Here is a 12,723-nt window from a genome sequence, read left to right on the forward strand (position 1 = left end):
AAGTTGAATCAGGACGTCAGTGATCTTCAGGTCAGAGCTCTAGAAAGATGCCTGAGTTTCCTCTTAGAAAAGAGACCATTAAACCCAGACTTGGACCACACACCCACTCCACTGAATATCAGACTAGTGATTTCTTTGCAACGCTTGCAGTTAGCCACTGATTCCTTCCAAACCACTCATTGATGAATTTGCGATTTCAACTTGTTGTGTAATGTTTATGTCCAATGGCCGATACGATTTATCTACAMTGTCTTTTCATATGACAAGGATTGAAAAGTAGATTGTTGACTTGATTCATGATGGTGACTGTTTGTCTAGCTTGCTAGCTACGATTTTGAAAGTATGACGTGGACATTATCAGTCCAATCAAAGCTACTGTAGATATAACGTTATTTGACGTCATTTTATCTGTGGCCAATGACATTGAGCCTTCTTGYATGGGCACTTCTACTGCAACTCTATGGCAGCACCCAAGGGACCTGAACTTTCGAGCTCTCCTCGTAGATTAGAGAACATTACCAACCCCTACGCTCCATATTTTCTGCTGGCTGCCCCACCACCACAGAAAGCACTGATCTAGGCTGAAACACCTGCATTTTGGAGCGGCCTTACTTAAGAAAGCAAAACAGAGACCATGTGTGTATGCGGCTTTATTAACTCAATGATTTTTTTAAACATTGTTTGCAAACAATACATTATGCGATACGTATTAATGCCCAAATAACATGCAAAACAGACACCAGCTAAACATGTGGGGCTCCRCATCTGCCCTGAATGACGGGTCGCCATTTAACGTCTGTGTTTTTGCATGTACATTGATATTTTAGTATTTAGGCTACCAACTGTTTTTCTAACAGCAGTGTCCAGGTTAATTCCATTTTAATTCAGTCAATTCAGAGAAAGAAAAATCAATTCAAGAATTGAAAATCTGAACAGGATCATCAGATCACAATCAGTTCACAATGTGTATTTCGATCGTCTACACACCTACAAACATGAGCAAAATCAGGATGTGGGCATCAGGACAATGGACACATGCTAGCACAAGGTATAAACGGGGCTAGASATTCCTATCTCAATGAGACTCACCTTCGGACCATCCAAAATAAGCATGACACAAGCAGGAGTTCTGCGAGAGCCTTGTCGTTTACTGCCTTCTTGGCACGACTCCTGTCCCCACCACCCTCTCTCCCTGAGACTCCATCTGATCTCGATCTGAAACTGACCTCTTTATGTAAGAGAACAGACTGTTACATAAGCAAATATCAGAACAACCGATGATTCCACAATGCTGCACGGAACAATTTTTTTATTTATTTTTATTAATCAGAACACAAACACATCAAATAAACAGTAGACCTAACTGTTCATGGAGACGAACTGGGGTGAGAGAAAATGTTAATTATACTCGTGTATATCAATATCCGAGCGGCCAAAATGCATCAGCACAGTGAGGGCCACCATCTGTGAAACATTAACAAAGAGGGAACTGAACATGTTGTTGTGCCGGAATGGTTCCTCCTGGCCAAAATGTCAGAGGGAGTTAGCATCAGGGTCATTGAAGCTGTGTTGTGTATCCGACTGGGKGGGAGGTGTTGCCAATAGCCAAGCGTGAGGGAATGAAAATGAAAGATGCAGTTCATTTTGCTGACGTTTTTTCGTACATCACATTTTCATCACTCTCTCTCCCATCTCCACGGCAACAGTATAAAAAATAGGTTGTCGGAGACGGAGGGCGAGAAATGGAGAGATGAACTAGAGTGGCCAATCTGTCACCACGACACGAGAAATGAGAAAGACATCTCTCTTTCCTTCTCTCCTCTCTCTCCRCTGCTCCCTTCCTCCAGTCCTGTCCTCTGATCCGTGACACAAATGTTTGTAGACTTGAATCAGCTGGTAAAATAAGAAAAACCTATTTGAGATATTACAACTGGTGAAGTGCATGGTAAACACAGTGACTAGTGTGTGTGTTTTTTTGTTGTTGTTGAGTGAAGGACATTGGCCATTTTATGTGCATGCAGCTGCCATCACTCAGAGATGGCTGGAGAACAGGAAGTGGTTTGTGTTTGGACTTCTGGATCTGTTGACGTCGTGACACTAGCAGGGTCACCAAGCAGGGTCATAACCAATTCACCCAACGTTGGTATGGATTGGAAAATAACATGCATGTGTATAGACATGTCTGCACACATAATCACACATAATCACACACACACAGCACACAACGAATCAAGTGCACACCACACACACACAAATCAAGTGCACACACACACACACCACACACACACACACACACACACACACACACACACACGAATCAAGTGCACACACACACACACGCGAATCAAGTGCACACACACACACACACACACACACACACACGAATCAAGTGCACACACACACACACACACACGAATCAAGTGCACACACAATGAATCAAGTGCACACACACACACACACCACACAATCAAGTGCACACACACACCACACACACACACACATGAATCAAGTGCACACACGCACACACACACACACACACACCACCACACACACACACACACACACACACACACAACACACACGAAGCAATCAAGTGCACACACACACACACAACACACACACACGAATCAAGTGCACACACACACACACACACACACACAAATCAAGTGCACACACACATGAATCAAGTGCACACAACCACACACACACCACACAAATCAAGTGCACACACACACACACACACACACACACACAACACACAACACACATGAATCAAGTGCACACACGCACACACACACACACACACACATGATCAAGTGCAACACACACACACACACACACACGATCAAGTGCACACACACACACACACACAAATCAAGTGCACACACACACACACAGTGTTATCCCAAGATTTTGCTCTACTGTGATTTCCTTTCGTCGCTGCACCTGCACCACACACATCAACAAAGTCATCTGACTCCTTCTCTTTCTGTAGTTACACTTGAAACAGGAGGCCTACTTTTTGTATATGTGCGGCAGCCATCAAGCAGGTGCATGCCTAATACAGTCTAGCATTGTGTGCTCAGTAATGTACTGGTGAAATGGCCACTGATGAACCTGCTATCATTTGTCACTTGTCATTCAGCAGCTGAGAGTCTTCCAGAGGTCTCCAAGGAACAGCTGGGCAGTTGCCCCCTCCTCCTCCTAAAAAAAAAAAAAAGAGGGATGTTTCCCAATGCTGGAAGGGAGGCCTAAGTGACAGAAATATTGTTCCAGAACTCATTGCATATCCTATCCTATAATGATATAATAGATTGATTCATATCATATCATTCAGCTAACGTTCAAGCCAAGGATTAGCAACTAAAGTTCTATAGTGTTTGCACGTGAGCAAAAGAGAAAACAACTGGATATATTTGCAAATATTTATTGAAGTACAACATAACAAATATATATGTAAAACAAATGTATAAATGATATTTATCTTAGAAATCAAGAGTGACTTAAGAAGTCAAAAGAGGCAACGACAAAATAAAATGTATAGTTTTGGCGTGTTACAAACAAAATAAGAGAGTACATATTTTCACGTCTGGAAAAGCATTTTTTTTGTTCCTATCTTCAAGATGAAGGATGAGAGGCGTTTGCTATCTGTGGAGCTTCACACAGAAGTAAGAGCTGTGCCAAAAGCGTTGCAAAGTGTCTCCTAACTTTAGTTACCATTGAATCACTTTCAGTGGTCGGTCGATGCTTTCAGAGTTTAGTCAGTCAAATCTTGAATGAGCATTTTTGTTGTTGTTGTTGTCATGAATAGACTTCAATCTTCTTGAAGCAGAATATAATAGGTACAAAAAAAAACAAAACAAGGCCTCCTGTCCTGAAGTCCTCGGCAGTAGAAAAGGAATCTATCTGGAAAGGTGTATTCAACACTGCGTCAAAGCTAATGTGCTAACCCTAGCTTCTCTGAGAAGCGTTAGCAATATAATCCAGCCAGTGATATATATTACTAGGTAGAGTTCTTTACAAAAAATGCTTCAAATTCATACCATACTGAGTGTACAAAACATGAAGAATCCCCCCCCCCCCTTGCTTGCTCTCAGAACAGCCTCAATTAGTCAGGGCATGGTTTCTACTGACTTGCCTAGTAAATAAAGGATGGCCCATGTCGACTRCAATGCTTCCCACAGTTGTGTCAAGTTGGCTGGATGTCCTTTGGGTGGTGGACCATTCTTGATACACACGGGAAACTGTTGAGCGTGAAAACCCAGCAGTGTTTCAGTTCTTGACACAAGCAGGTGCACCTGGCACCTACTACCTTACCCCGTTCAATGGCCCTTCAATGTTTTGTCTTGCCCGTTCACCCTCTGAATGGCACACATACACAATCCATGTCTCAATTGTCTCAATGCTTAAAAATCCTTCTTTAACCTGRCTCCTCCCCTTCATCTACACTGATTGAAGTGGATATAACAAGGTTCATAAATAAGGGATCATAGTTTTCACCTGGATTCACCTGGTCAGTCTATGTCATGGAAAGAGCAAGTGTTCTTAATGTTTTGTATACTCAGTTTATATCGATATGCTAATATACAGTATATTTGTATGTAGAAACATATATTTTCAAGGAGAATGGCCTCTATATACACAGGAGCAGCTTGGAGATCAGTCGAGTTCTGTTCATTGGGCCCCCGTGTGAAGCAAAATATTGGAGGGAAAAGGGGGCGTGTGTCAGTGCCAGGAAGGCGGCGTACACGTTCTATTTCTCCTCAGGCTCCGCCCCTCACTGGGCAGTGTCAGAGTCACTGGAGTCCAGGCTTTGCTGTGGTGGCGTGGCTGTGCGGCGGCCGGTCGTCGGGCAGTAGAGCGCCTGCGTGCTCCGGCGAAGGTTCTCCAGGGACTGCAGGAAAGACCGGCGCGCCCTCTCCTCCTCCAGGGGCGAGGCGCCCTCCTCCTCCACCTCAGCAATCTCGGCGAAGGTGACGGGCTGGGTCTTGAAGCGGGCCTCGCGGGCCCGGCGGGGGCGGCTCTTGCCACGGGCGGGCCCCTTGGGGACGGGGAGCTGCTGTGGGAACTCCTCCATGGTCGAGGAGAGCAGGTGAGCAGGCAGCACGTGGTGGAAGCCCTGGGTCTCCAAGGGCATCTGACGGACAACAGCCATATGGTGGAAGCCCTGGGTCTCCATGGGCATCGGACGGACAACAGCCATGTGTGGAGCACTGAGTGTGAAAGCACGTGTGAAAAGCAGTTGTTTTTTCACGTCCCAAAGTTCCCCTCTCTCTTTATCTGGTGCCTCCTCTTCTGTCAGAGGCTCTTTCTCTGATAGTGAAGCAGAGTTCTCTCACAAACACACCAAACTCTCATAGAATCTTCCAAAGTCGTGGAGGATGAAACTCAGTGTCTGTACCAAAGAGCTGCTGTGTCAAGCCTTGGCTTCTGTTTTCCAATTCTCCAGTATTTGAATCCTAGTAGAACCCGTGTGAGTAGAGATCCAATATATCTGTCCACTCTGTTCTTCCTTCTTGGTTCTCTACAGCTCTGCTACTTCCTTCTTGGTTCTCTACAGCTCTGCTACTGACACAGACAGCTCCGGCAATGGCTTTTATAGCTCTGTCTCGCTACCCAGTCAACTTCACTGCCCCTCCCTCGTTCTCTCTCTGTGCCATCAAACCCCCCCCCCCCCCCCCCCCTCCCTCTTAGTCACGGTTCCGGCTTCCATATCAGTCGCCCAGAGTCAGTCTCCCTAAATAAACAGAAACGGAGTGAGAGAGGAGCAAGGGAGAGAGGAGCGTGTGGTAGAGATGGGGAAGGGTGGAGAGACGGAACGAATATAAAGGGACGGACTGAAACAAACAAAAAGATTTAGAGGGATCCTAGATGTGTTTGGGTTAGATAATCCAAATGGTTGGGGGGGAAACCATATAGCTAGTCAGCTGTGCTTGCAGTGTACATATGCATGGTTACACGCAAAGATAAATATTAAGGCATTAAGGTATGCAATCCCCACATAAATACATACATGTAGGTACATACACATTGGGACGCACACGCAGAGAAACAATGAAGCACATGCAGGAGAATACCAAGAGGTTCAGAGCATTATGTGTAGGACCAGAGTGGCGCAGCCGTCTAAGGCACTGCATCCCAGTGCTAGGGGAGTAACTATAGACCCTGGTTCGATTCCAGGCTGTATCACAGCGGTCTAAAGCACTGCATCTCAGTGCTAGAGGAGTCACTGCAGATCCTGGTTCCATTCCAGGCTGTATCACAGCGGTCTAAGGCACTGCATCTCAGTGCTAGGGGAGTCACTACAGACCCTGGTTTGGTTCCAGGCTGTATCACAGCGGTCTAAGGCACTGCATCTCAGTGCTAGAGGCGTCACTATAGACCCTGGCTGTATCACAACCGGCTATGATTGGGAGTCTTATAGGGGCGGTGCACAATTGGCCCAGCATCGTCCGGGTTAGGGTTTGGCCGGGGTAGGCCGTCATTGTAAATAAGAATTTGTTCTTAACTGACTTACCTCGTTAATAAAATACATGTAATTATCCATTTAGATCCTACACTCTTAGAAGGAAAATATTCTTCGGCTGTCCTCGTAGGAGAACCATTTGAAGAACCCCTTTTGCTTCAAGGTACAAAAAAGGGTTCCAAAAGGGTTCTGCGGTTTTCCCCAAACAATAGAACCCCTTTTGGTTCCAGGTAGAACCCCTTTGGGTTCCATGTAGAACCCTTTCCACTGAGGGTTCTACATGAAACCCGAAAGAGTTCTACCTGGAACCACAAAGGTGTGCATCAAATTACTTTTCTACAATTCTCTATGCTTTTACTTCGTTAATGAAGACAATTCATAGAAAACCTGTATAAACAAAGATTGTAATTGACTCCACACACACACACACACACACACACACACACACACACACACACACACACACACACACACACACACACACACACACACACACACACACACAGTATATGGATGTATGGGATCTGTACTCTTCTCTATAGGCCCTAACTGGAAATGTCACCGTTGGCATGGCGACACATAACCAAACACCGGGGGCAAATCCCAGGGCAAATCCCAGTGCGGTTCATATTAGCATAGCTGTCGTCAACGCCTTCACCATCATTACTGTAATGCATAGTGGTAATGACAACAACAAAAAAATGATCCCATGTGGCTGTGGATTGAGGCGGGTTATCTCTGAGGCACGTTTGTCAGTGCTCAGACCACATTGACCCTAAAGGGCGGTAGGGTTTTAGCTAGGATGTCATCCTCGGGTTACGGCAATGACGGCAGGCTCTAAAACGGATTTCATTTCATCATGCATTCTTAGGACGATACCTGAGGAGAATTAGAAGGAGACTAGGTCACTGTTTACCAATACTCTTCACTCGCACGCATTTGGGCACACACACACAGACAGACACAGACACAGACCGGGGGTGTAAGAAGATGTAAAGTTGTAAATACACCCTACAGCCATCAGCTCTATTTTAACTCAGTATGAAGGTCATCCCCTCCAGTCACTAGTTGCCATTTAGGTGACCTCACGTTCATAAGACATTCTTGTCTGGTGGTAAGACCGTGTGTGTGTGTTTGCATTTGTGCATGTGTCTGTGTGTGTGTGTGTGTGTGTGTGTGTGTGTGTGTGTGTGTGTGTGTGTGTGTGTGCATGTGTCTGTGTCTGTGTGTGTGTGTGTGCGCAAATGCATATTATTTACTGGTTCTGTATCCACCCATGCTTCTTGACGAATGAGCAGTGTTGCACCGTGTTGGCCCAGAGACCTTTGTGGGGCAAAGAGTTGTTTTTCCTATTATGATCAGGCACATAATGCTTCTACTGTACATGGGGTTTGGACCGGCGCTGGAAAGGCCAGGAGAAGAACCAAGAGGACTTCTTTCTGCTCCATTCTGTCTTAAACCCAGGTCTGGTTGAGTAGTTACGCCACTTCATTATTATCAACGAGGCGGACGGGCGGAAAACGAATGTCCGAGGTTTTAATTAATGGGTAGGCTTGCCTTTCACTTTCCACTGAATGTGTAAAGTGATGCCGGAGGGGTCGGAGGACAGGGGTCTAGGGGGGAGTAGTGTTACACAGCTCAATAGAAGAGATCCTCGGAGTCGAAGGGGCTGCAGGGAAGGAAAGGATTGTTTTTCAGTCGTTATATATCACGTGAAGGCCAGAGGACAGAGGAGGCTCGTCAATCTGTGCATGTGTGTCATAGTAACAAGGACATGTACACGGAGAGGACAAAACATTAAGAACACCTGCTCTTTCAATGACTGACCAGGTGAAAGCTATGATCCCTTATTGATGTCACTTGATATATCCACTTCAATCAGTGTAGATGAAGGGGAGGAGACAGGTTAAAGAAGGATTTTTAAGCCTTGAGACAACTGAGACATGGATTGTGTATGTATGCCATTCAGAGGGTGAATGGGTTAAACAAAACATTGAGGTGCCTTTGAACAGGGTATGGTAGTAGGTGCCAGGCGCACCGGTTTGTGGTGTCAAGAACTGCAACGCTGCTGGGATTTTCACGCTCAACAGTTTCCCGTGTGTATCAAAAATGGTCCACCACCCAAAGGACAACCAGCCAACTTTTAACACCTTGTAGAATCCACGCTCCGACGAATTGAGGCTGTTCTGAGGGCAAAAGGTGATACAACTCAATATTAGGAAGGTGTTCCTAATGTTTTGTACACTGGGTGTACGTACTGTGTTCATGCGCGCACGCCCACGCGAGCACACACTTTTCCCTTTCACACAACACAGGTTCAGACGGAGACTTCGATCCAGGCTACCTTCTGTGTGTGTTTGTGTGAGAGGGAAAAGTCATTACCAGCCAAGTCTGGTCCGTAAAGGTCAGAGGTGAGGGGAACACAGGCCACATTCCTGACCCAGCCGCTTTCCTCCCTGTACCCGCCATATTGACACCACCCGTCACCGTGGTAACCGTGCAAATGTCAGGGCACTAAGAAGGGGAGGGGAAGGTACCAGTGTGGGGCGTGGAGGGGGGAGTGTATAACACCACAGTTGAGTACGGAAAAAGAGTCAGAATACCCGTACTAGCGTACTACATATTTAACCACGTACTCAGTTCAGCGTTTGATCTAGTAGAATTCACTCACCTTTTCCGACTCTGATAACCAGCTAAATTTAAGCGCTGTATCAAAATGAAGTCAATGCAATCGGAGTATTTCACATACTATAAAATTGTCTTCTTTTTTTAATACTATTTAGTACGCTAGTCTGAGTATTTGGACACGGCCAGTGAGTGTGTGTGTATACAAGATATTTGTGTGTACATACAGTGTGTTGTGTGTCCTCTATCTGGAGTGAATGAATATAAAGGATGTGTGTATAATGTGCATGAAGCCTCACATCTTAATGTTTTCACATCTCCATATAGAAGGCCTGTAAAGAGGTAGGATGATTTTCTTACCTTTATTCAACTATGCAAGTTAGTTAAGAACAAATTCTTATTTACAATGACGGCCTACACCGGCCAAATCCTAACAACGCTGGGCCAATTGTGCGCCGCCCTATGGGACTCCCAATCATGGCCGGTTGTGATACAGCCTGGATTCAAATCAGGGTGTCTGTAGTGATGCCTCTAGCACTGAGATGCACTGCCTTAGACCGCTGCGCCACTCGGGAGCCTCGAGCAGGAAGTGGGGGGGGGGGTGAATAAATATAGCCCCTCTTGGGAGTTAGATATCCCTCAGAGATCAGACTCACACTGGAAAATACCACACAACAAAATCAATGGTGGACATTTAACTCTGAAAGGGTCATATGTACACTATTTTCAGTGAACATATGAGTCCAAATGTACTGGTGTTTAAAATAACACTTTTGAAAGTGTTATAGATTTAACTCTTTTTTTGCATTGTCTTTTACCAGATATGTGTTAACATTAATTTCACATTTGCACAAACTTCAAAGTGTTTCCTTTCAAATAGTATCAATAATATGCGTATCCTTGCTTCAGGTCCTGAACTACAGGCAGTTAGATTTGGGTATGGCATTTTAGGCGAAAATTTAAAAAAAGGGGCGGATCCTTAAGTGTTCAAATGAACTTGACTGTGGTGTTTTCATAACTCTGCTGTAGAGTAAGAGTCAACACCTACAGTGTAAATCATAACACTTTATTTAGAGTTAACTGGACTCACTCTGCTTAGTGCTGATGCTGTTACTCTTTCTCATTGTACGAAATTAACACCTGGAGTGTTACAGTAAATCATTTTGGGGTGTTGTTTTAACACTGTATGTTGGAAAGCCTCATTTGCATATTTCCCAAGGTGCCTTTTCTTTTCGAGTGAAGTGTAGAGTTACCACCCATGACTGTATTTGTAGAGTTACCACCCATGACTGTATTTGTAGAGTTACCACCCATGACTGTATTTGTAGAGTTACCACNGACTGTATTTGTAGAGTTACCACCCATGACTGTATTTGTAGAGTTACCACCCATGACTGTATTTGTAGAGTTACCACCCATGACTGTATTTGTAGTTACCACCCATTCCGGTATTTGTAGAGTTACCACCCATGAATGTATTTGGAGAGTTACCACCCATGAATGTATTTGGAGAGTTACCACCCATGAATGTATTTGGAGAGTTACCACCCAGGACTGTGTTTGTAGATAGTACCACCCATAACTGTATTTGTAGGTACCACCCATAACTGTATTTGTAGTTACCACCCATGACGGTGTTTGTTAGTGACAGAGACATGGTTATTGAATAATTTCCTAGGCAAATGCCATCATTACAAGTAAACTCTATGACAATACATATAGTACATCCTAACACGCTGACCAGACCGGACACGTCGCGTGCGCGAGCGTCGCAAAATWAATTTAGAAATCCATGTTATTCAATTATTGCACCCACACTGCTCGTGCGCACCAACGAGCGTCTGCGACGCCAAGGGCTAAAATAGAAGTCATTCCTATTTCTGACYCAGATCGCGCTGCAAGTCCTGCCTCTCCCATCTCCTCATTGGTTTATAGAAGCAGGTACCCACGTGCCATCTCCTCACTGGTTATACCCACGTGGGTGATTGAAAGAGGAACTGTTTTGCCGGTTGTCGTGATAATACAATGAAAGTTTAGATGCGATCACCATATAAGTTCAACGATGAAAAAGCCTGGAAGGAGGAGAGATGACTAAAAACGATTCGGTTGGCCGTTTTATGTGGATTAATTGTCGGAGTAGAGGTCCTTGTGCATTTCAGGTAAAATAACTACTCAATGTTTATATCCCAGGACAAATTAGCTAGCAACAGCAAGCTAGCAAAATAGGACAAATTAACGTTAGCTAGCAAGTGCAAGCTAACTAGCTAAATTGCCATACATGTTTAATGCTTTTCGACCTGTCCCCAAATTAATGTCATTGGTTCAGAGTTTGTTTTGATATTTTAACCTGCGTGTCGTGATCACGTTTGGTGTGGGGGGACAAAATAAATGTATGCACGATAGCTAAATGACTTAAAAATAGCGCACGATGGCGCACGCACGCAGCCGGTTTGGGTTCCGTGTAAGGCATTACTTTGATGGCCTAGGTTTACCCTAACACAGTGGTGTTAGGAAACTCCTGGTTTACAGGCCACATCAGGCCTGCAAGTCACATTATACTGGCTTGCAAAATTATGTGTAACTCCTATTGGAATCCAGTTAGGAGTTAGGATWTCCAACAGTTGGAATTTTCATTAATCTGCAACCTGCATTCAGAATGACTGTCAGGGTTAGGTAAATTGATAAGTAGACTACCTAAAAACCATTTAAACTGGAACAGCAACTAACTGACTGATTGGATTACTTTAGAAAAAAATGATGTTATTTATCTTTGTGTAGCATAAGATTAATCAGTCAATCAAAGTACATGCAAAAACACAGATATTAAAAACAATCCCAAACAAATCAACCTGCAGTATAGCATGCTGGGAAATATGATAATAATGGGTATGGTTTTGATGGGACTGTTTTGCTCTCCAAAGTGTAAAACAAAAACTCTGGTTATTAACACCAAAACTGGGGGTTATTTTACACCACTGAGTGTTAATTTCACTGTTACAGAGTGAATCTAATTCCTGAATCAACAGTAGAAATGTTACACTGGAAAATCAACGCTGACCAATTTACTGCGCATGATCAACAATATTATTTATAGATAAAGGCTTCTGGCCGGGAAGACATTCCCACGCTGGGTCAACAACCTTCAGATAACGTTCTAATAACATACTCAGATGCCAATTTATTCTTGATCRGTCATCTGCGGCTATAAATTCACTTTTAGCCTCTGATCCTCTTAAAAGACTGTGACTCATTGGTAAAATAGGAATACATAAATCTAACATAAATCTGTTCATCATATATGCATAGTCACTTTAGCCATATCTACATGTACATACTACCTCAATCAGCCCGACTAACCGGTGTCTGTATGTAGCCTCACTACTTTTATAGCCCCGCTACTGTTTTTCACTGTCTTTTTACTGTTGTTTTTATTTCTTTACCTACCTATTGTTCACCTAATACCTTTTTTGCACTATTGGTTAGAGCCTGTAAGTAAGAATTTCACTGTAATTGTCACGCCCTGGCCTTAGTATTCTTTGTTTTCTTTATTATTTTAGTTAGGTCAGGGTGTGACATGGGGAATGTTTGTGTTTTGTCGGTTTTGGGTGATTATATGGTAAAGGGGGTGTTGG

The 12,723-nt window shown here is 44.1% G+C and overlaps 1 protein-coding gene across 1 annotated transcript; it reads right to left on the bottom strand.

Moving 5' to 3' along the window:
* Positions 1-3,411: 3,411 nt before the first annotated feature.
* On the bottom strand, positions 3,412-5,584 carry LOC111971860 (uncharacterized protein C11orf96 homolog). The gene has a single exon (XM_023998655.2). The coding sequence runs from the start codon at positions 5,201-5,203 to the stop codon at positions 4,778-4,780; it is 426 nt and encodes a 141-aa protein (XP_023854423.1). The 5' UTR covers positions 5,204-5,584; the 3' UTR covers positions 3,412-4,777.
* Between the last annotated feature and the right edge of the window lie 7,139 nt (positions 5,585-12,723).

The sequence above is a fragment of the Salvelinus sp. IW2-2015 genome, linkage group LG13, assembly GCF_002910315.2.
Source record: "Salvelinus sp. IW2-2015 linkage group LG13, ASM291031v2, whole genome shotgun sequence".
In the NCBI taxonomy this organism is placed as follows: Eukaryota; Metazoa; Chordata; class Actinopteri; order Salmoniformes; family Salmonidae; genus Salvelinus; species Salvelinus sp. IW2-2015.